Source organism: Antechinus flavipes, chromosome 5 (assembly GCF_016432865.1).
Source record: "Antechinus flavipes isolate AdamAnt ecotype Samford, QLD, Australia chromosome 5, AdamAnt_v2, whole genome shotgun sequence".
NCBI lineage: Eukaryota > Metazoa > Chordata > Mammalia > Dasyuromorphia > Dasyuridae > Antechinus > Antechinus flavipes.
The window spans coordinates 46,032,542-46,053,283 of NC_067402.1; the positions used below are offsets into that span (position 1 = coordinate 46,032,542).

Here is a 20,742-nt window from a genome sequence, read left to right on the forward strand (position 1 = left end):
ATTATATAATTACATTTCATATACATTATATATAACATTATATATTACACAATCATATAACAAATCAATTAATGATAATGAATTAAATATATTTAAATAATAAATAACAATAAATAAACTAATTAACAAACGAATAACAAAATAAGTAAACAAATTAATTATATTTAAATAATAAATTAATAAGTATTGTTAAAATAATATACAACACATATGATATAAACATATTAGAATAATAAATACATAATTAATGATAATTAATGAATAATAAATAATAAGATTTATCCTGACTTCATTCTCTTTAACATTTATATGTCATTTATTTCCAGTTATTTCAGGGCTAGTTTTCCCCCCCAAGGCAGTTGGGGTTAAGTGACTTGCCCAGGGGTTACACAGCTAGGAAGCATTAAGTGTCTGAGGCCACATTTGAATTCAGGTCCTCCTGACTTCAGGGCTGGTGCACTACCCACTGCACCACCTAGCTGCCCTTATTTCAGGGCTTATTATAGATAGTCATTGTTTAATTTCATAAACTCTCTTTTCCAATTAGCTAGTATTAAAAGGATGGCATCATTCTTAATATATCACTCATCTTCACTGCTCATATTCAATTATGTAAAATAAATTATGTAAATATATAAAAGAATCCTTTTGATTGTAGCTACAGAGAATTACTTGGACTTGTCTCTTTCTCTCCATACATCCCAACCACCCCAGTTCTGGCCTTCCTCATCTCTTACTAGGATGGTTTCAATTGCTTCCTAACTGGTCTCCCTGCTTCCAGTCTTCTCCCTAATCACATTCCTAAAACCCAATTCTGACCATGATTCATGAAGGCCCACTGGCTTTCTCATGTCTCTAGAACAAAATCCCAACTCCTCAGTCAAGCAAGTGCACAGTACTCCCTCTCTCATTCTACCTATCAGCCAGCTGACTTTCCTATACTTGTAATTCCAACTTTGTCTCTGTTTTTACAAACACATCCACAGCTCTCCATGGATAGAAGTCACTTACTATAGCTCCAAATTTTTTTGCGAGTTTAGATCCAATGAGATGCCCTACTTGTATTTATCAGTTGTTATATTTCTCCTTCAAACAGAATGTAATCTCCTGAATGGCAAGAGCTGTTTCATTTTTGTTTTCATATTTTAGTGACTACCACAGTGCCTGCCATAAAATAGGCCCTTGATGTTCTTGAGCAAATAACTGGTGTTATATTTTATTTTTTAATAAAAGGAAATTTAAATTTTGCTTTGAGAATATTTTCAGAATTTTACAATAACGTCTGAAAAAAGAGATCTTAGATACCATACTAACAAAGTCAGAAATCAGAGTTTATACATAAATATTATTAATTTATAGTTTCCCTCTAATGTAATCTGTTTATAACAATGAATTAGCATGGATTTATGCTAGAACTTTTCCAAAGACCTTAATCATAAGACCTAGCAGACAGACCTCATTACCACATAAAAGTTTAACTTGTGGCTTAGAATTCAATACATGTGTTATTAAAATGGGGCTGTAAAAAGTTACAAAATAAATTATTATTTTATCTATGAGAAGAATTTTTCTTCATTATAAAGCTTTTGTGAGTCATTTGCATAATAATAATGAAATGAATGTTTATTTCTAAAGCTTTTTAAATTAATTCAAAAGGAGATAAAAATTAACATAAAGTTAATTGCAAAGCTATAAATCTTTTGGTAGACTATCATTAAAAAAGAGCATACCATCTCATAAGTTCTAATTTTCTCTTCCAAGAAATTAATTTGCATTTTGAATTCTTCTTTCTTCTTTTGATAATCTTCTAATAAATGGTCTTGTTCTTCTAGCTGCTGCTGATGAGTGAGAATCTGTTGTTTGGCTTGAAGTAAATCTGCAGCTGTGCTACTATGACTGGTGTTTCTTAAAGTTTCACTAGCTTGTAACTGAAATTTTAAAAAAACAAAAAAAATGATATTAAAAATGTTAGTGAATACATTTTCATAAAAAAGGAAGAAAAGGGGACTTTTTGTTGTTGTTGTTACTATGATCAGTGCCTCCCATCCCCTTCCTCCTTCCCCAATTCAGCTGAAAAACTCCATCTTGACCCAGGATGACAATCACTTAATAGGATATAAATTATTTAATAGAAAAAGAAGTGCCCTTTCACAAAAGTTATTACCATCATAAATTATAAAATGGAAATTTACTATGAAACTTGGAACAACTTTTGGTAAAAAGTAGATCTGCTCTGATTCCTACCAAAGATTCCCTTCAGCCTTCACAACTCCCTAGTTAACTAAGTTCTTGTGAAGCAATTTTATAACCCCTTCAATTTAGCAATTTGTGCATGACTAGTTTGTTGGAATTAAGATAGATAACTATCCTGAGGCTAGAAAAAAAGAGTGCCTTTCAATCAATAAATATCCATTTATTAACAGACACTATGCTAGGTCCTAGGGATACAAAAATAAAAACAATTCATGCCTTCAAGGGTTTACCTTCTATTGGAGATGACATGCGCGCACACACACACACACACACACACACACACACACGCGACATACACAAAATAAATACATGGTAATTTTGCCTAAGACATAGGAGAACACTAACACATAGGGAGAGCAGGAGTCAGCTCATTCTGTTATGAACAAAGAAGAAGGAAATTCTAAAAAGTTAAAAGTATAACACTGCCAGAAAAATTAATTCCTCTTTCCCAATTAGTGATCTAAGAACAGAAGTAGAGGAAAATGCAACTAATGGTATGAACACCAAAGATCAATAAAAGTGACAGACATACAACTAACATGATCATAGAAAAATGGCACAGTCAAGATTAATTGGATCTATATATTATGTTTAGGAGACTATTAGTCTCCTTCTAGGCATTTAAATGCAAAGCATGTATCTTTACAGATATTTTCTGTATAGGTTTATATACCTTTATTATAAAATTACAGAAATCTCATCATCAAACTCTCTATGGCTCTCATGCCCTTATAACAATAACTTTTCTTTTTATTATGAGAACTTTTGTTATTTTTATTTCCTTTTATCGGCTTGATGCATTTTTGAAATCTTGATGTTGGAAGAAATGAGTGATACTTCTGCTGTTCTGCCATCTTGACTTTACCCTCTCAGAAAATAAAAAAAATTAAAGTACATAAAAAATTACAAAAGAAACCAATTATATTCAAACAAAGTTATCAAAACACTAAGCTCATGTACCCCAAGTTAAGAATCCTTGCTGCAGATCAAAGTCCACCCAGTCAAGGTCTTATCAGAGCAGCTCTTGCACAAAGTTTGTGGAAGGTTCTGGAAGAGAATAACCTTGGTCTTGCATATGAAAATGTGTTTAGGTCCATTGAAAAAAGATGTGGCATGATGAAAATCAAATCTCAAGTCTGAAATTTGCTTTTTTACAGATTTTTTTTTTTTTTTTTTGTAGATAAATCATGCTGAAAAAATTTATCAACTGTGAAGGAAACCATCATCATGGAAAAAAGAGATTCCCACCTGGTCTTTAATGTTAGCCCTGGCCATTATTATGCAGATTTAAAAAAAAAAATTTCTACACACACATTTTTCTCTGCTCCTCTCTCTCTGTCTCTCTCTTTCTCTCTTTCTCCCTCCCTTTCTCTCTCTGTCTCTCATATACAAACAACTCCCCCACCCAAAGTTACAAACTTCAAATTTTAAATGAATGGTAAAGGAATTTTTTGAGGGGAAGATAAAGATTAATCATTAGTCTTATTATTTACTCAGAAAATTTTTATTGTTCCAGGGAATTATTGTTATTATTATTATTATTATTATTATTATTGCCTAGAAAATTATTTGGCCATTTTACTATTTTGAGGAGAAGGTTCAATCTCAGCCAGAGACCATTAGGAAACAATGGCGATGAAAATCATTGAACTTTGTATCATTTGTAATTCTTGAAATGGAAAACAAAAGGAGAAAGCAGAGAAACCAAGAAAAGGGAAACCACCAAAGGGAATATAAATTAATGTTTGGTTAATCTGATAATTGGCGCTCATTAGTAAGAAGACTTACATGTTGGAACTGTATTTGCAACTTTTGACTTTGTTCTGTCAGCTCTAAAAATTCTCTCATAGTTTCATCTTTTTCTCTTCGTGCTTGTTGTAGGTTAGCAGTAAGTTGGGTGATGATGCCATCTCTTTGCTTAATTGCCGCTTCAAATTCTTGAAGCTATAAAAAAAAGCAAAAAAGGGTAATAAAAAACCAACTTAAAAATGAAAGTATAGGCTAATTACTTACTTAATTACTATTAATTAAATGATTAAATGTTGAAATAATATGCTAGATTCTAAAATCTCATTTTAGCTGGCATTTCATTTTTTTTTTTTAACTTTGGCTAACAGAAATTTCCTAGTTTATGTGACAAAAAAAAAAAAGTCATTAGTAATTTATTCAGTTTTCTCAATCCTAATTCATTCTTCTTGACTTCTCTGCAGTCCTTGTTAACCATCCTCTTCTTGATTCTTTCTTCTCTTCAGGTTTTTATGACACTGTTCTTACCTAGTGCTGAATCTACTTATCTAACCAATCCTTCTCAAGCCCCTTTCCTGGATCTTGATCCAGGGCATGTTCACTAATTTGGGGGAAGATCTCCCATAATTCTGTCCCTGGATCTTCATATTTTCCTCTAAATAAGGACAACTTAAACTTTTTCTACTTGCCTTTTTGCCCAAGAAATTTTTATGTGACCCTGGATATGAAGTAAATATAATAGGTACACAAATCAAACACTAGATGATTAAAAAAATCATAATTTCAAGACTTCCACATTCAGTCAGGAGACCCCATAGGGCATTGTGGCCCATAATTTAAGAAACTGGGCTCTAGACCAAAGATGGGCAAATTACACATTTTTAAATGTAATAAAATTTTACTTATAAATGTAAATATGACCTTGGCTCTAAGGCTCTACAGAAACAGGCTGCAGACAGGGTTTCGTCCATGGGTCAGCTCCTGTTCTAAACAACTTCACTTATTGGCCACATCAGTTCCCCTGGAGCCTCTTCTCCCTAGGCTGATGCTTCCCACATGCCTTTTATGCAGCCCTCACCTCTTAGCTGTCCTGTGTCACATCTCCAGCTGCTTACTACACATGCTGAAATGGATGTCTCATCAATATTTTGAATTCAATATGTCTAAAACTCTTTTCCCTAAAGCCCTCTCCTCTTCCTCACTTTACTTATCACTACTGAGAGTTCACTCCCCAGGTATCCTCCTTGATGCCGCTCTCACATTTCCATTTTTTCCAGGGCCCATTGTTTCTATAACCAGGACACTATTTTTCATACAGACCATCTTCTCCTCTGATACTCTCCACTACCTGGCCCAGTCTTGCAGTGGTCTTCAAATTTTTGTTCTCAATATCTTTATCCTATTAAAAATGACTGAGGATCTGTCCAAAGAGTTTTTGTTTATGTGGTTTATAGTTATAGATATTGATCGCATTAAAAATAAAAACTAATTATGAATTTGCAGACTCTCTGAAAGGATTTCAGAGATTCCCAGGATGCTCTGGACCAGACTTTGAGAACCATTGTGACTTAGAATCTCTCACCTGGACTCTTGCAGCAGCCTAGGGGTTTGTTTTCCTGTTCAAGTTTCTGCCATCTGCCTTTCAAAGAGCTCTTTCTAAAGTGCAGGTCTGGCTGTGTGACTCCCCCAGGCCCACTTCCACTCCTCTATAATCTTAAGTGGCTCCCTTTTGCCTTTAGGATCAAATAGAAAATTCTGTCTGATTACTGAAGCCATCTATAACCTGGCCCTTTGCAGACTTTATATATTGCCTCTCCAGTGACTAATCTATTTTTCGTCATACAAAAAACATCATATCTCCCATCTTCAGGCATTTTTACTAGCTGTCTGCCAGGGATTCTCTCCCTCCTCATCTTCACCTTCTGATCTTCCTGGCCCCCTTTTTGCTTTGTATTCTTTCTAAAGAAAATAACTATTATATTATGCAAAATTTCTTTTCTATTTATGACACACATTCCAAAGGGAACCTTCAAAGAAAAACATTACTTCATCCACAAAATTTATTAAAGGAATAAATCTTTTATTCTGGATATATAGTTGTGTTTATTATCAAAGCTGGCTGACAGCAATGTTAGCTTTATGATAGCAATGTTACCATTAAGATGAATGATTTTAAAAGGATTTTCATAATAAAATTAATTGAAACACTGGGTTCTTGGCTTTTTAATTCAGTTAGAAAAATAAGTCATAGAAGAAAATAAGAATCCTCTACCAAGAGATTTTATTAGAGGGAAATTATTCCTAAATATTTGTAGAGAGAAAATATAGAATTTTACTATCTCTTCCTACATCTGGAAAACTATATACAATTTAATGGGAATATCCTTTAAAAGAATTTCACAGTCAAATTCTTTTTATATAAATTAAGAACCTTTAAATTATTCAATAATAGAAAAACATGTTGCAAATCATCCAACAAAAGCCTGTATTTCTCTTCCAAAATAATAGGTAATATAATTGTCAAGGCAATAATATCATGTAAGTAGGATGTAAATATGTAATTACAAAATTTATTCCCATACTTTTAAGAAAATAAAAATATAAGACTAATACCACCATTAATTATACTCAGGATCTTTTTTCAGTTGTTCAACATTGAAATTCAAACATTGGAATTGATTGCCACAGGAGTTTTTTTGGAATATGCTGCCTTCTTGACTGTGTTAACAAATAGAGTAGATATTATTTTTTAAAAAATAGTAGATAGATGTATTTTTGCTATATCAGTCAAGTCAGTTTCTTCTGCCCTTGTTCCAAGCTGGTAATTTAGATTTTTTTTTGACTCGTTATTTTAACTGAAAAGTATAGATTTCCTAGTTCCACAGAATATAATCTGTTAACTCTTCACTAGGAAAAAGAAAACTCCACTTCCTCTCATTTTCCATTCAAGTAAACTAACCTTAGTAGTATATCGCAACACTTTTTCTCTCTTTTTCACTGTAAACTATTACAGGAGAATTGTTCTAACCAGCTATCAACCAGTAAGTTAGATACATACCATAAGAACTTATATACTGACTATATAACAGTATTTTAAGTCTATTTTTTTTTTTTTTGTGGATTGTTACAAAACAAAGTTTTCTGCATTGTTATTATAGGATGGCAGGTGAAATACAGCACAAGATATGAAAAGTGGTGTGACTCTGGCACTGGTCTCCAAACCTTAGTTTATACATTGGTTAAATGGGGAGAACATCATTTGCTCAACATACATATGTTACTTTCAGAAACCCTGTGAAGTAACAGAATTGTGTAGATTGTCTTTAAAACAAAACAACAAAACTTTTAAGTTCTTAAAAAGAACAACATAAATCATGAGGCACTATACAAATGTATGACTTGTTATAACTGGCCTCTAGATAGCCCAGTGGATAAAGTACTGGGCTTGGAGTCAGAAAGACTCATCTCCCCGAGTTCAAATTTAACCTCCAACAATAACTAACTATGTGACTGACCCTGGTCACTCAATCCTGTTTGCTTTGAATTCTCATATTGTAAAATGAGTTAGAGAAGGAAATGGCAAACTCCTCTAGTATTTTTGTCAATAAAACCCCAAGTGAGGGGATATGGGAAAACAGGGACACTAATACATTGTTGGTGGAATTGTGAACACATCCAGCCATTCTGGAGAGCAATTTGGAACTATGCTCAAAAAGTTATCCAACTGTGCATACCCTTTGATCCAGCAGTGTTTCTACTGGGCTTATACCCCAAAGAGATACTAAAGAAGGGAAAGGGACCTGTATGTGCCAAAATGTTTGTAGCAGCCCTGTTTGTAGTGGCTAGAAACTGGAAAATGAATGGATGCCCATCAATTGGAGAATGGCTGGGTAAATTGTGGTATATGAATGTTATGGAATATTATTGTTCTGTAAAAAATGACCACCGGATGAATACAGAGAGGCTTGGAGAGACTTACATGAACTGATGCTGAGTGAAATGAGCAGAACCAGGAGATCATTATATATTTCAGCAACAATACTATATAATGATCAATTCTGACGCACCTGGCCACCTTCAGCAATAAGATGAACCAAATGAGTTCCAATGGAGCAGTAATAAACTGAACCAGCTACACCCAGCAAAAGAACTCTGGGAGATGACTAAGAACCATTACATTGAATTCCCAATCCCTATATTTTTGCCTGACTACATTTTTGATTTCTTTCACAGGCTAATTGTACAATATTTCAGAGCCCAATTCTTTTTGTACAGCAAAATAACGGTTTGGATATGTATGCATATTTTATATTTAATTTATTTTTTAACATATTTAACATGTATTGGTCATCCTGCCATTTGGGAAAGGGGTGGGGGGAAGGAGAGGAAAAATTGGAACAAAAGGTTTGGCAATTGTCAATGCTGTAAAATTACCCATGCATATAACTTGTAAATAAAAAGCTATTAAAAATTAAAAAATATATATTATTAAAAAAATAAAACCCAACTGAGGTAATAAAGAATCAGATAGAACTAACAACCACTGAAGAACAAATTTTTTTTATAACTACCCTTTGATTCAGTTATCAAAAAAATTAACCTAATTTCTTGAACAGCAATCTAAAACATAATAATAAGAAATGACAAGCATCTACCTTTTTAAATTATCTAAGGTTCTTTAAAAATTACTGTACATAAATAAAAAAGGGAATTTTTGTAAAACTTGAATGTAGAAATATAAAAACAAAGCAATTAAGCATAAATAGAAATCAATAAATTTTAAATGGCATGAAAAAAACAGCTATTACAATAATATAAATGTCAATAGTACCCTTATTTCAAGTTGTTCAAAAGCAAATGGCACATTCTTATATTCTACAAGTCTCACTATATATCTAAACAGCCAACATATAGCAAAACTGGTTAGTCACAGCAAGAATTCATTCTTTGAGCAGGCTGGAATCAGAAAAGCCCTAATAAATAATAGTTTTCCTGTCATGTAAAAAAAAAAACCAAAACCCACAAGACTTGATTCTTAAGTTTTTTGTTTTTCTGAATATTATTCAAACAACATGCAAGGACTGAAAATTGTGACCATGCAATATGAATGGAATGGGTCAAGAGTCACTTTACATTAAAACAACTCTAACTCCAATGTACAAGTTTAAAACTATTTTAAATTGATCATTAATTGATAATAAAGACTCTGTTTTGACAAGTGATAACAGAAAGCTATGTGAGGTAAGTATACCTGTTGCAATCCTTCTGTGCCATATGCAGCCCTCATTTCCTCTAGTTCTCTGCTTAACTCTTCAATCTCTTGTTGCTTCCCAGCCAATTCATTCTCCATCATCTCTAGTTGTGTTGAAGGATACTGTGCTCCTTGTTCAGAATAAGATTCACCAACTCCAAATTCTTCTTCCTAAATCAATCCAAGTTTCTTAAAAATCAATTTGCAAAGCATTCTTCAGGAGGAACTTATTCAAATGCTGACTTCCGTATCAAAAATCGTTAAAATGTAACACATCATCTAGGAACTTTTTGACTTGTTGTGTAGTTAATATAATTTTGCACCCCAAAAGCTCTGATATAAAGAATAATTGCAAATTCAGTTAATGTTAAGCTTTTTAATGAAAAGTGAATGTTGTGTACAAAGTTAAAGCCACCTACACATCACAAAGACAGCACCACATGCAGGAGTAAAGACTGATTAGTAAGCTAGTAGAAAAGTGCACTTAATATTAAACACCGCTGTTATTATTATTAGATAACTTGTAATACTGTACCATTAACAAATTTGTAGGAATATCTGCTCTCACCAAACTGCAACCATTTACCTGTATAAGAACAATTTCTTAATATGTGATAAATTTAGATATAACAATCTATAGCTAATAGAAATATTTTCCTAAAGAAAACTTTATGACAAAATACTTCATTAGTAATTTCTTCAGTTCAGATTAAATTTTTATAGATGCATGACAAAGACTGAAATTCAAAATAAGTATATTTTTCATTTCAGAAGGATAAGATATATCAATTATAACCAAAATAGTTAAGCTGTTTTAACAAAATAATAAGAAACTAGTCCTGTTCTTATGAAACATTTCATCAAATTTTTCTCTTAAACTGTTATGTTTAAGATGTGTTCATGCCAGATCCACTTGTAATCAAAATAGTTTGCTATGGTTAGGTTAACATTATAACATTCATCTAAGTATCCAGGAGACTTGGCTGTAAGATGAAAATTATGTCAAGATGGAAGTTTACATAAATTACTGAAGACAAAGCTTGGAACATCCTGCTAATCAACATCCCTGTTCATTCTGTTAAGAACATTTATCTCCACATGACTGATTTTTTTCCTTATTTCTGCCCTCACAGAACAGCTCAAGTTAATCTCCAGTATTCTTTATCAGGAATCACAACAGCTCTTTCCAAAAGTAGAATTCCAAATCAAACTAATAAATAATAACTTAAAAACAAACTTCTAGAAAATATTTTTGGACTCTGTGTTCTCCAGGGTTTGGTATTTCCTTAAGAGTTCTCTGGTAGAACCATAGGTGTATTGCTTATTTCAAACACTATTTTATACACTACTCTCTTTCAAAAAAATTTAGAGTAACCATAGCAGGAAAGGCTGACCTAAATTAGTAAAAATTCTGAATAAATTATTTTTTAAAGAAGTGAGATACTTCTAGTCCTATTCTAATAAAGTGATAACAACAATCTGAATAGCACATTCATTGTTAAATACAAATAGACACTAATAAAACACTTTGAAATGCTTAAAACTTTTCATTTCTACAGTGGACTAATAAACATGGCAGCAATTTTGTTTGCATTATTAATTTGCATAGGGAATCAACTTTCTTCATTGATGTACAAAAATAAATTCATTTTTGCCCAAGTCCTATTTCTCTATATTCTGAATCACTATGGTACAAATTAAGATTTTATTGAACAAAAAACTAATCGACAACTGATACCAGACTAAATGCTTTGAAAGTCTTCCTTATCATTTAGTAGGATGAAAAGAGCAGTGACTCTAAAATCAAAGGGTCTAAGATCAAATTCTTACATTTACAATCTTGAAATTAATACCCAATGACAGAACAGGATGACATCTGAGTGCCTGAAATTTAAGTAACTTAAAAATCTGAGAAGAAAAACTTCTAAAATAAATTTCTGCAGCATTTCCCTTTAGAATGATTAAATTTCTGGTTAAAACTGAAAGCTCTTCAGGCTGTGGCTGGATTTCTTTCCCATTTGCCTCCCTCATGCCCTTAGCCCCATAGAGCTTGCCTCCCTACTCTTGCTCACATGTCCACTTTCCATCCTCATGCCCCTGTGACCAGCATACTCTTTTCTCTCCTCTGTCTTACTGAAAGTTCTGGCCACTGGCAGTACTCAGCTCTGAAGCATGAGGCTTTTCTTGATCTTACTAGTTTTGTCCATGATCCTCTCGTCCCCAATAATATAACTGGATTCTTTTTCCAGTAAATAAGCATTAATTAAGCACCTCTGGGTGTCAGGCACTGGCTTAGCATTTATGTTTTGAATTTACAAGACACAAAACAGTCCTTTGCTGTCACAGAGGTGAGACAACATATGAAAGTCTATGTACAAAGTATATACAGGGCAAACTGGTGATCATCTCAGAGGGAGTGCACCAAGATGAATGAAAATGGAGAAAAGCTTTTTGCAGGTGGGACTTGAGCCAAAATTTAAAGGAAGCCAGGGCATGGAGATGAGAAGGGAGAGAGTTCTAGCCATGGAGGACAGTGAAAAATGGCTGTACTTGAGAGAGAGAATTGATTCTACAGTAAGAGAAGAGAGGGTTAGACCTGGTTAGACTTGTGCTTTAGGAAGATTACTCAGACAGATGAATGGAGGATGGACTAGAGAGGAAAGAAGCTTAGAATAAGGAGGCAAATCAGCAGGTTACTGCAGATGGAAATGCTGAGGGTCTGCACTGGAGTAATGGCAGCCTCAGAGCAGGAGATTATCTGAGAAACATAATGTAGAAATCACAAGTCTTGGCAGATGAATGACTCTGCATGTGGGGGATGAGAGAGAGTGAGGAGTTGGGCCCTTAACACTAATGGGGAAGGTTAGAAAGAGGGGAGGTTTAGGGGGAAGGTTCACTTCTACATACGGTGAGTCTAAGATAGCCAGGAGCTGTCTAGTCTGAGCTGTCCAGTGGGTAGCTGGAGATGTGAGAGTTGGAGGGCCTGGATAAGGACATCTGGCAATGTTCAGCATGGAAGATGGTAAGTGAGTCCTTGCAAGCTGGTGAAGGGCAGAGACAGAATTATGAGGGACTCTTAGTGGGCATGCCCTGAATGAAGATCCAGCAAAGACTGAGAAGGTGCCATGAAAACCTAAAGAGAACCAAGTCCCAAGGAGAAGGGGGCTGCTGGCTGCTGGTGCTACATGCTAACAAGAGCCAGGAGAAAAGCCATTGCACTTGGCAATTCAACAATCATTTGTAACTTTGGAGAGTGCGGTGGATGAGTCTGAAAATCAGGATGCAGAAATCCAAGAAGAGAGTGGGAAAAAAAGAAGGAAAGTAGAGGTACCCACTGCAGATGTCCTTCTTAAAGGGAGAGGAAACTTAGGGCAGTAATCCAGAAAGAAGGGATGGATCAAGCCAGAGTTTTCGGGTTTTTTTGTTTTTGTTCTTGTTATTTTTTTTAAAAGATGGGGCAGTAGGAAAGCTGCTAACAGACAAGACAGAAGATTGGTGAGAGAATGGGGATGACAGAATGGGCTATCTGCTGGAAAAGATGGGGTGGAACAGGAATATCTGCACTTGGTCTGCCATGGCAAGAAGGGCCATTCTTTCACAGGCCACAGCAGTGAAGAAGGCGAAAGCAGTGAAAGGCATCTTAGTGTTGTGTGATAAGCAGGAGAGAAAAGAGAAGTCATGGAGAATTATCATAATTTTTGGAGTGAAATATAACAAAAAGTTCTCCCACTGAGAGTGGGGGGAGGGAAGGGGAGCCATGGGAGGATTCAGAAAGAATAAAAAGGTTTAGAAAAGCCATCTGTCTTGAAAGCTTTTGTTTAATTTTTTCTTTCTGTTAGGATGATGCTGAATTTCTAGCAGCACTTCACAAGTGCTACACTTTTCAGCATGTCTTCGAGAAACTCCGAATACTTAATAACAGTATGAAAATTAATGACAAATTTGCAAATACTAGGGTTTTCCCAATGCTAATTTCCCCTTCCAAAATACTTTTTAAGCTTAAAAATTAGCACTTTAATCACTTTTTCATTATTTTATGTCTCAGTTCAAATATTAAATGAATCCTTCCATCCAGATAAAATTCATAAAAATGTAAATTTTCCATTTCCTTTATGGCCTACAACTAATTTAAAGTGGTTGGTTTTTTCTTCCCAAAGTAAGAGCATGGTGCTTTTTAAATTAAACACCAAAGGAAATTAATACTCTTAAGGGTTTAGGTCAATGTATATAGGCTGAAGTGCTGAATCATCCAGATAAAAAATACTACCTCCTATGTCTCTGGATCAAAGAAGATAATAAAATAAAAAAGGGATATGAATTAAATAACAACACAATGACTATGTTTATATATATTAGCAATGTATAAACAAGATATTCTTATAATTATGTAACTTCAAGATTAGCTTTGCTATGTAAAAAAAGAATAACCATATCTCAATACTTCTTTCAACATAAAAATTAATATAATTAACGAGAATTCAAGTAGAACAATTAATATTAAGAATGACAGAGCATATTCTATTTCCTCTAAATGTAATAATCTTCCAATATTCATTTATTCTAGGAATCCAATATAATAGCATGTTTATATATATATGTATATGTATGTACACATGTGTTTATATAGACACATACATGTATATGGAAAACTCAGAGAAACTACAATGGAAGGTTTAACTGAATAAGACTGAAACTAGTAAAATAGATTTAAGACTTTCAATAAAGAGGCCATATGATAAAACAATTTTGTGTTTTTTTTAATTTAGTATTTTATGATTGCATTTTAAAGGAAAGAGTGGAGATAAAGGGCTTGATTCCCTAAAATTCTTAGTTCAACTTTTTGATTTCTGAAACAGCAAAAACATTTAATCTTACCTCTGAACTATAATCATCCGCAGTGGTAGAAATTTCACTTTCTGGCTAAAATTAAAACAAACAAAAAAAAAGGTTATAATGCTTTTACCATTTTTAGATTTTACTAAATAATACCTAGAGAGTTAAAAATCTCTAAAAACTAGCAAAATATTTTAAATTTTAACAAGTTGAGCTTAAAATTAAAAATGTCTTTCACAAGATGAGATGTCTTGAGATTTATGGAGGTATTTTTTATGAAGGACAGCTAGATGGCACAATGGCTAGAATACTAGGTCTGGAGCAGGGAAGACTCATCTTCCTGAATTCAAATTCAGATTCAGACCATTATTGGCTGTGTGATCCTGGGAGTCACTTCACCCTGTTTGCCTCCGTTTCTCATCTGTAAAAGGAGCTGGAAGGAATCGGCCAACTTTTCCAATGTCTTTGCCAAGAAAACTTCAAAATAGGGTCATGAAGAATTGGATACAAGTGAAAACAACCAACAAATATATATGCTTATAGACACAGGCACATACAAGTACACAAAAACATATATGTTATGGAGGTATTTAAGTGAATAGAGCACTGGGTCTGTAGCAAGGAAAACCTAAGTTCAAATCTGGCCTCAAATACTCCCCAGACCTAGACTTAACCTCTGTGTGCCTTAATCTATTGGAGAAGGAAATGGCAAACCACTCCAATACCTTTGCCATGAGGTCACAAAGAGTATGATGGAGCAATAGCAACCATTTCAGTAATTCATCTGAACACAAGTGATACTTTCAGAAGGAATCTAGAAAGAATTTCTGAAGTTTAAAAAATCCTGCAAAAAATGAAAAAGTGATAGTCCTTTCCTAACTATTACTCATCAAAGCCAACACTTTCAGGAGGTAAAGATTTGATAAGTGAAGAGTTAACTGATACTCAATAAGGAGATTTAGATTTATGTAACAGTTTAAATTATAAAAATGGTACCTGCCTGGAGGTGGAGTGTACACAATGGCTAAAGAGAATGTATTTGCCACTAGTCATACAAATGTAATTCAAAGGGCATAATAATAATGAAAATGTTAAATAAGCATTTATATAATTGCTTTGCAATTATTTTCTAGCTTTATCCTCACAACATTCTGGGAGATAGCTCTTTTATCCTTTCCTTTTTAATGATGAAGGAACTGGGTAAATAAGATTAAGAGAGTTGTCTCAGACAGAATTTGAACTCTGGTCTTCCCAAGTTCAACCACCCTACCATATAGCTGCTTTTAAGATGCATATTTAAATCAGAAAAGTAAAGGGGGGAGGGAACACTGTCTAAAATATATATCCAACCAAGCCTGACTCCATAGAGGGTAGATACAAAGTAGGAAGAAGAATAGTAGCAATGGCACCTACACATTCACAATAACTAAAGAATAAGAAACCAGAAATAAAACCAACAGCCTCAGAAAGCTGCAAACAATGCACAAAGAATGGACTAGCAAACTAAGAAGGTAAATTTGACTTCATAATTACCAGAGAGGGAAGATAAGACTAACTTATGCCTGGAATCTTTCTGAGAGCATACATCTTATTAAAAAGAAAGAGAAGGGAGGGCTAATTTCAAGAAATTATACTGTTTTCTTCATGGGTACCAAGTGGAGCAGTGGTGTCAGGAACACCTGGGCTCAAATCTGGTCTCCATCGTTTACTTGTGTGATCCCTAGGGTCAGCTTTATTTTCTTCATCTGTAATATGGGAATAATAGCAACATCTCCCTCCCAGAGTTGTTGTAGGACAAAATTTATAAAGCAATCTGCAAACTTTAAAGTGCAGTATACAAGCTAGCTATAATTACTATTATTATCAGAGGAAATCTCTGAGCCTGCAAGGGGGAAACATGGTATCCAACATGGGTGAAGATCAGGAATGATGAGGATCAATGTAAAGTTCAAATACTTGGTTTCCAATTAAGAACATAATCAAGAAACGATCTTCAATGTAAAATTGAACTTGATTGATGAGTCTTCTGAGCATCCACACTGGATTTCTTCCTTCCTTCCATGACCATGTATAACCTTATTTGTTAATAGTTGATTCACCAAGGGACCAAAGAGACAGAAATTAGAAAGTACAATTCATATCACTTTGCAACTAATTAGCTGTGAGATTATTAGTATATGGAGGGAACTATTTTATTTTCCCTTTTTCTTTTTTATATCCCCAGCATTTAGCAAAGTAGTTCATGTTTAGTCAATGTCTATTGATTGAGGGAAATTTAAGGTTGCAAATCTATGTACCTAGAAAGGGAGTTGTGTCCTATAGAGAAAAGGGGGATGGGCAAGGATGGGCAAGGAAAGACAAATTATGTTTTGAACATATGGGCTTCCGACCTTCTAAATGGACAGCAAGCCCCAGTTTGTCCTGGGGTCTCATATCCTGAAACATTCCATGCTTGTGCCAGCTTCCTTATCCCATAGTGAGTTCTTCCTAGCAGCTTCATTTTGGGGAGGGGCTCAAGCTAGCCAGCCTCTGATCCCTCTCTGGCTCAGCTTCAGACTTTCTCATTCCCAAGCAGGAACCCCACCATCCTCACTTTATTTCTTAAAAGGAAAACTACAAATTAACCAAGCTATGGGATTAGGTTCCTGTATTCCCCTGGCAAATAACTCCCAAGATATGGGTGGAAGGAACAATTCTGGGAAGGTATAGAAGAGAATGACTGAGCCCTTATCTACCCAGCCCATATGTTGAAAGCACATGTCTCAGGGTCAGCAAAAGTAATGTCTTTGTTTAAATTTGAATTTGTGTTGCTTCCCCATTTGCTGTAGTTTTCAGGTTTAAAATGTAAGGTCACATTCTCAGTCAATCAGGATGGGCCAGCAGCGGGGTTAATGCTGCCCAAGGAACAGAATATGTTGCCCCCAGTGCCTCACTTTCACCCCTCACAAAGCAGGAGTGACTCTCATTTCTCAGGAGAAATGAATATAACTTTCTCTACACCTGGAGAGGTCTGAGATTTACTGGGTGGGATGCATACCACATAGTGTCCTTTTGGAGGCAGTCTTTCCCCATTAAAAGGTAAACTCCATGCAGGAAGGGACAGCTTCCTACTCAGCCTGGCTGGCTGGTGGTCACTGGGTAAATGACTAAATCTTTTAAAGTCTCTTAGCTTCTTAGAGCTGAGAGCCCTTGGAAGGGCTCTAAGAGAAATACAAAAATAAATATTGAACGACTAGATAAATATCCTGAAGAGGTTGGGCAGTCTTTCTTCCCCAAGCAGCAATATCCTGTTTCTTATCCTGGTAGATAATACTAGAAACCTTAAGGAGAAACAGTTGCTCCGTTTCTTTATAGCAACAAAACTGCAAAACAGTGAAATATTGGCTCTATAGCGTGCCTGGGTAAAAAGGACCTGACTCTGGACCTCTTGGAGAGCTCCAAGCTGTTCAAAAGAAAATTCACAGTTCCTTCATCAAAATCTCAGATCCTGAAAAATCACTTGGATTTTTTTTCCGGGGGAGGGGGGAAAGAGAAGGGGCAGGGAAGGGAAAGGGAAGGGAAAAAAGAAAGGGGAAGAAGGAAGGGAAAGAGTGATTCAATTGCAAGACCTTGTTTGACTTAATTGTCACCTTTTCCTATCAAAATGTATGAAGTAGGATTATAAAGGAACAATTAGAGTGTTTTGTTTTTTTTTTTTTTTTTTTAACAAGCATGAATTTAAATATACAAATGAGTCCTTTGAAGAGTCACCTTGGGAGAATACAATTATTCCAACTACAATGTCATTGTTCAAAAATATTTTTAAAATCCCTTTTGGGAACTGACATCAATCCTTCGACAAAGGAATCTATTGGAAAAATCACTGGTTTTAGAATAAGGATACTTAAGAGTTCAAGCCTCAGACTGTATCTTAAAAGCTCAGTTTCTTCATCTGTAAAATGAAAATAATAAATACTTGTACTACAAGGTTTGTAAAGAAAGCACTTGGTAAACGATAAAAAGCACTATGCAAAGTTCGAGATTTTTATTTTTAGTTTGGATTTTTGGAAACTATCAAAAGTACCTAGAGTCATGCTTGCTGAATAAGATGAGTGATAAAATTAGATGACTCTAAAACAAGTTGACTAAAAATAAGTATTAAGACTGATTTTTAAAAATATGTCATAAATTCTCTGAATATGAGGTATTCAAAGTGTAACAAAATGATAGATTTTTAGAAGCAAAGCAACTTTAAGCTCCCAGATTTAGGAAAAAATATTGGAAGCAATAAGGAAAAAAAAATTATCACGGAGCTTCAATAAGGATTACCCAAGGCAGCTACTATGTTGAAGAATTGTAAGGGTTGGTATACTATATTCCAGAGAGCAAAAGAACTGGGATTTTGACCAAGGGTAAAGTATATACCCTTATAAATGAAGTTATAGTATAAATGAAGTGAACTGTGAAAGCTATCTCACAAGGTGGAGACAGTGTTCTAAAAACTGAGTGAAGGTCGGCTGTGTCTCAGAGCCAGGTTTCTTTCTCCAGAAATCATGTGGTTTACAAGGAGTGGGCCCATTCCTTTGTGAGACTAAATTGGGGCCACCTTGGCATTTAAACTCCCATAAAAGGTAATTTAGTAATTTTTTATAGTAACTTAGTAATCCTAAAGATATGGTTGGGTTGAAAGTTTTTCCTCATTTCTGACTTAGCATATGAAGTCATTTGTCCTGACTAATGAGAGCAAAGATTCAGCCCATACAGAATGTTATCCCAGACCCCTATATAATTCTTGTCTGTTAATTGGGTTTCCCTCTCCTTACCTAAGTACTTGTGGGGAAACGGATGCCCTTTCTCACAAGATCGGAATAAAATTCCTTTCTGCTTTTGCCTTGAGAAAGCTCCTTAATTTATTTGAGCCAGTGGTCTTGTCCCACACAAGTATAATCCCCAATACATACACACATACATACAGAAACATGTAATGAACTAAAAGGCTTTCAGATTTTTGTGACAAAAACCCTAGAACTTAAGGGAAAATTCAACATTTAACATCCAGGAGAAATATAAGATAAACCTTAAAGACCAACTATAAGGTCATATTGTTTGTTTTGTATATATAAAATATTTGCAGTATTCTTATAATTGTCATCATAACTTGGGTACTTTGAAAGAAAGGTTTGGGCTGAAGTATGATAGGGTGATTTAAAAAAATAAAACTGTATAAGGAAAGATAAAAAATATTAATTATCTCATATAAATGAGACACAAAAAGAAAAACTTATACAGAAGAAGTTAGTGGGGGAAAGGCAGGTAGTATTGGAATCTTAGTCTCATTGAGAATGGGTTAAAGAGGAAATAACATATATGTCAAGAAGAATACTTTAAAAATTTTTCTAAATTCAGAAAGAAATAAGAGGGCAAGGGAACAAGATAGGGAGAGAAGTTGAGGAAGGCACTTTTAGAAGGGTAGGTAGGTTAAGGAATAAGAGGACAATGTAGTAGATGGAAATAAAATGAAGAGGTTAGGGTAAATAGGATGAGAAGAATAGTGAGGAAAAACAGGAAGAAAGAAAATACAGAACAAACAGTTGCTTTGAATGTGAATGGGATGAATTTATCCATAAAAAAGAACTCATTAAAAATCTGAATTCAACAATATATTGTTTTCAGGAAACATCATAAAAATGAGAGATATACACAAACATAAACTAAAAAGGCAGGAGAAGAATTTATTATGTTAAAAAAAAAAGCAGGGATAGCAATCATGTTATCAGTTAAAGTTAAAATAGATTTAATTAAAAATGAAAAACAGAGAAACTACATTGTGTCAGCAATATATTTCAATATCGCTTCTGACCATTTAAATATCTAGATAATATGAAACACCTGAGTGTATACCTGCCAAAACAGACACAGAAACTAAATGAACATAAATACAAAATACCTTTTTACATAAATTAATGTTGATGAAATTCAGTATACAAGAATATTCCTTGTTCTAACCTTGAGATTCCTGGACTCCAAAAAGAAATTTGAAAAAAAATCAAAACAAAAACAAAAAACTCCTATTATAAGTCTTCCCTCTCCAATATATCTTCCACACAGCTACCAAAATGATATTCCCAAAGTACAGAGCTGACCATATCTAAACTATTCTTTTAAAAAAATTCCAATGACTCCTTTCTTCCTCAGCAATCAAATGCAAATTTATCTGTTATTTAAGCCCTTAACAGCTTTGGTCCAATACATTTCTGAGTCTCAATATATAACACTGACTTATCCATCTCAGCCCAATGAAACTGGCCTTTCTGCTACCCACCTTCAGTCTCTGAACTTGTGGAGAATCTGTCCCTCATGCCTACAGTACATGGCCTCCTGGAATCCTTATTTCCTTCAAAGCATAGCCCAAATGCCACCTCTTAAATGAAGTCTTTCTTTATGGCCTTCCCACTCTCAAATGACTTTTTCTATGTTGCATATGATTATTTGTGCAGCTATCTCCCCCAATAGTATGTAAGGTTCCGTGATGGCAGGAACTAATTTCATTTTTGTCTTTGTATCGCAAGCACTAGCACAAAGCCTGGCCAATAATAGGTATTGAATAAATTCTTGTTGATTGCACAACAAAAATCTGATCTTAAATGAAATTTCTATTTATGTTTTAGACAGATAAGCCA

At 34.3% G+C, this 20,742-nt stretch overlaps 1 protein-coding gene across 2 annotated transcripts in view; it reads right to left on the reverse strand.

Moving 5' to 3' along the window:
• The window catches only part of AKAP9 (A-kinase anchoring protein 9), a 174,388-nt gene that overhangs the window by 109,828 nt on the left and 43,818 nt on the right, over window positions 1-20,742 (reverse strand). For both annotated transcript variants that reach the window (XM_052001534.1, XM_052001533.1), the window contains exons 3-7: window positions 14,126-14,170; window positions 9,786-9,836; window positions 9,251-9,421; window positions 4,042-4,197; window positions 1,731-1,928 (exon numbers count right to left, since the gene is read on the reverse strand). In XM_052001534.1, the coding sequence (XP_051857494.1) occupies window positions 1,731-1,928; window positions 4,042-4,197; window positions 9,251-9,421; window positions 9,786-9,836; window positions 14,126-14,170 (621 nt within the window). The remainder of the gene's footprint in view (window positions 1-1,730; window positions 1,929-4,041; window positions 4,198-9,250; window positions 9,422-9,785; window positions 9,837-14,125; window positions 14,171-20,742) is intronic.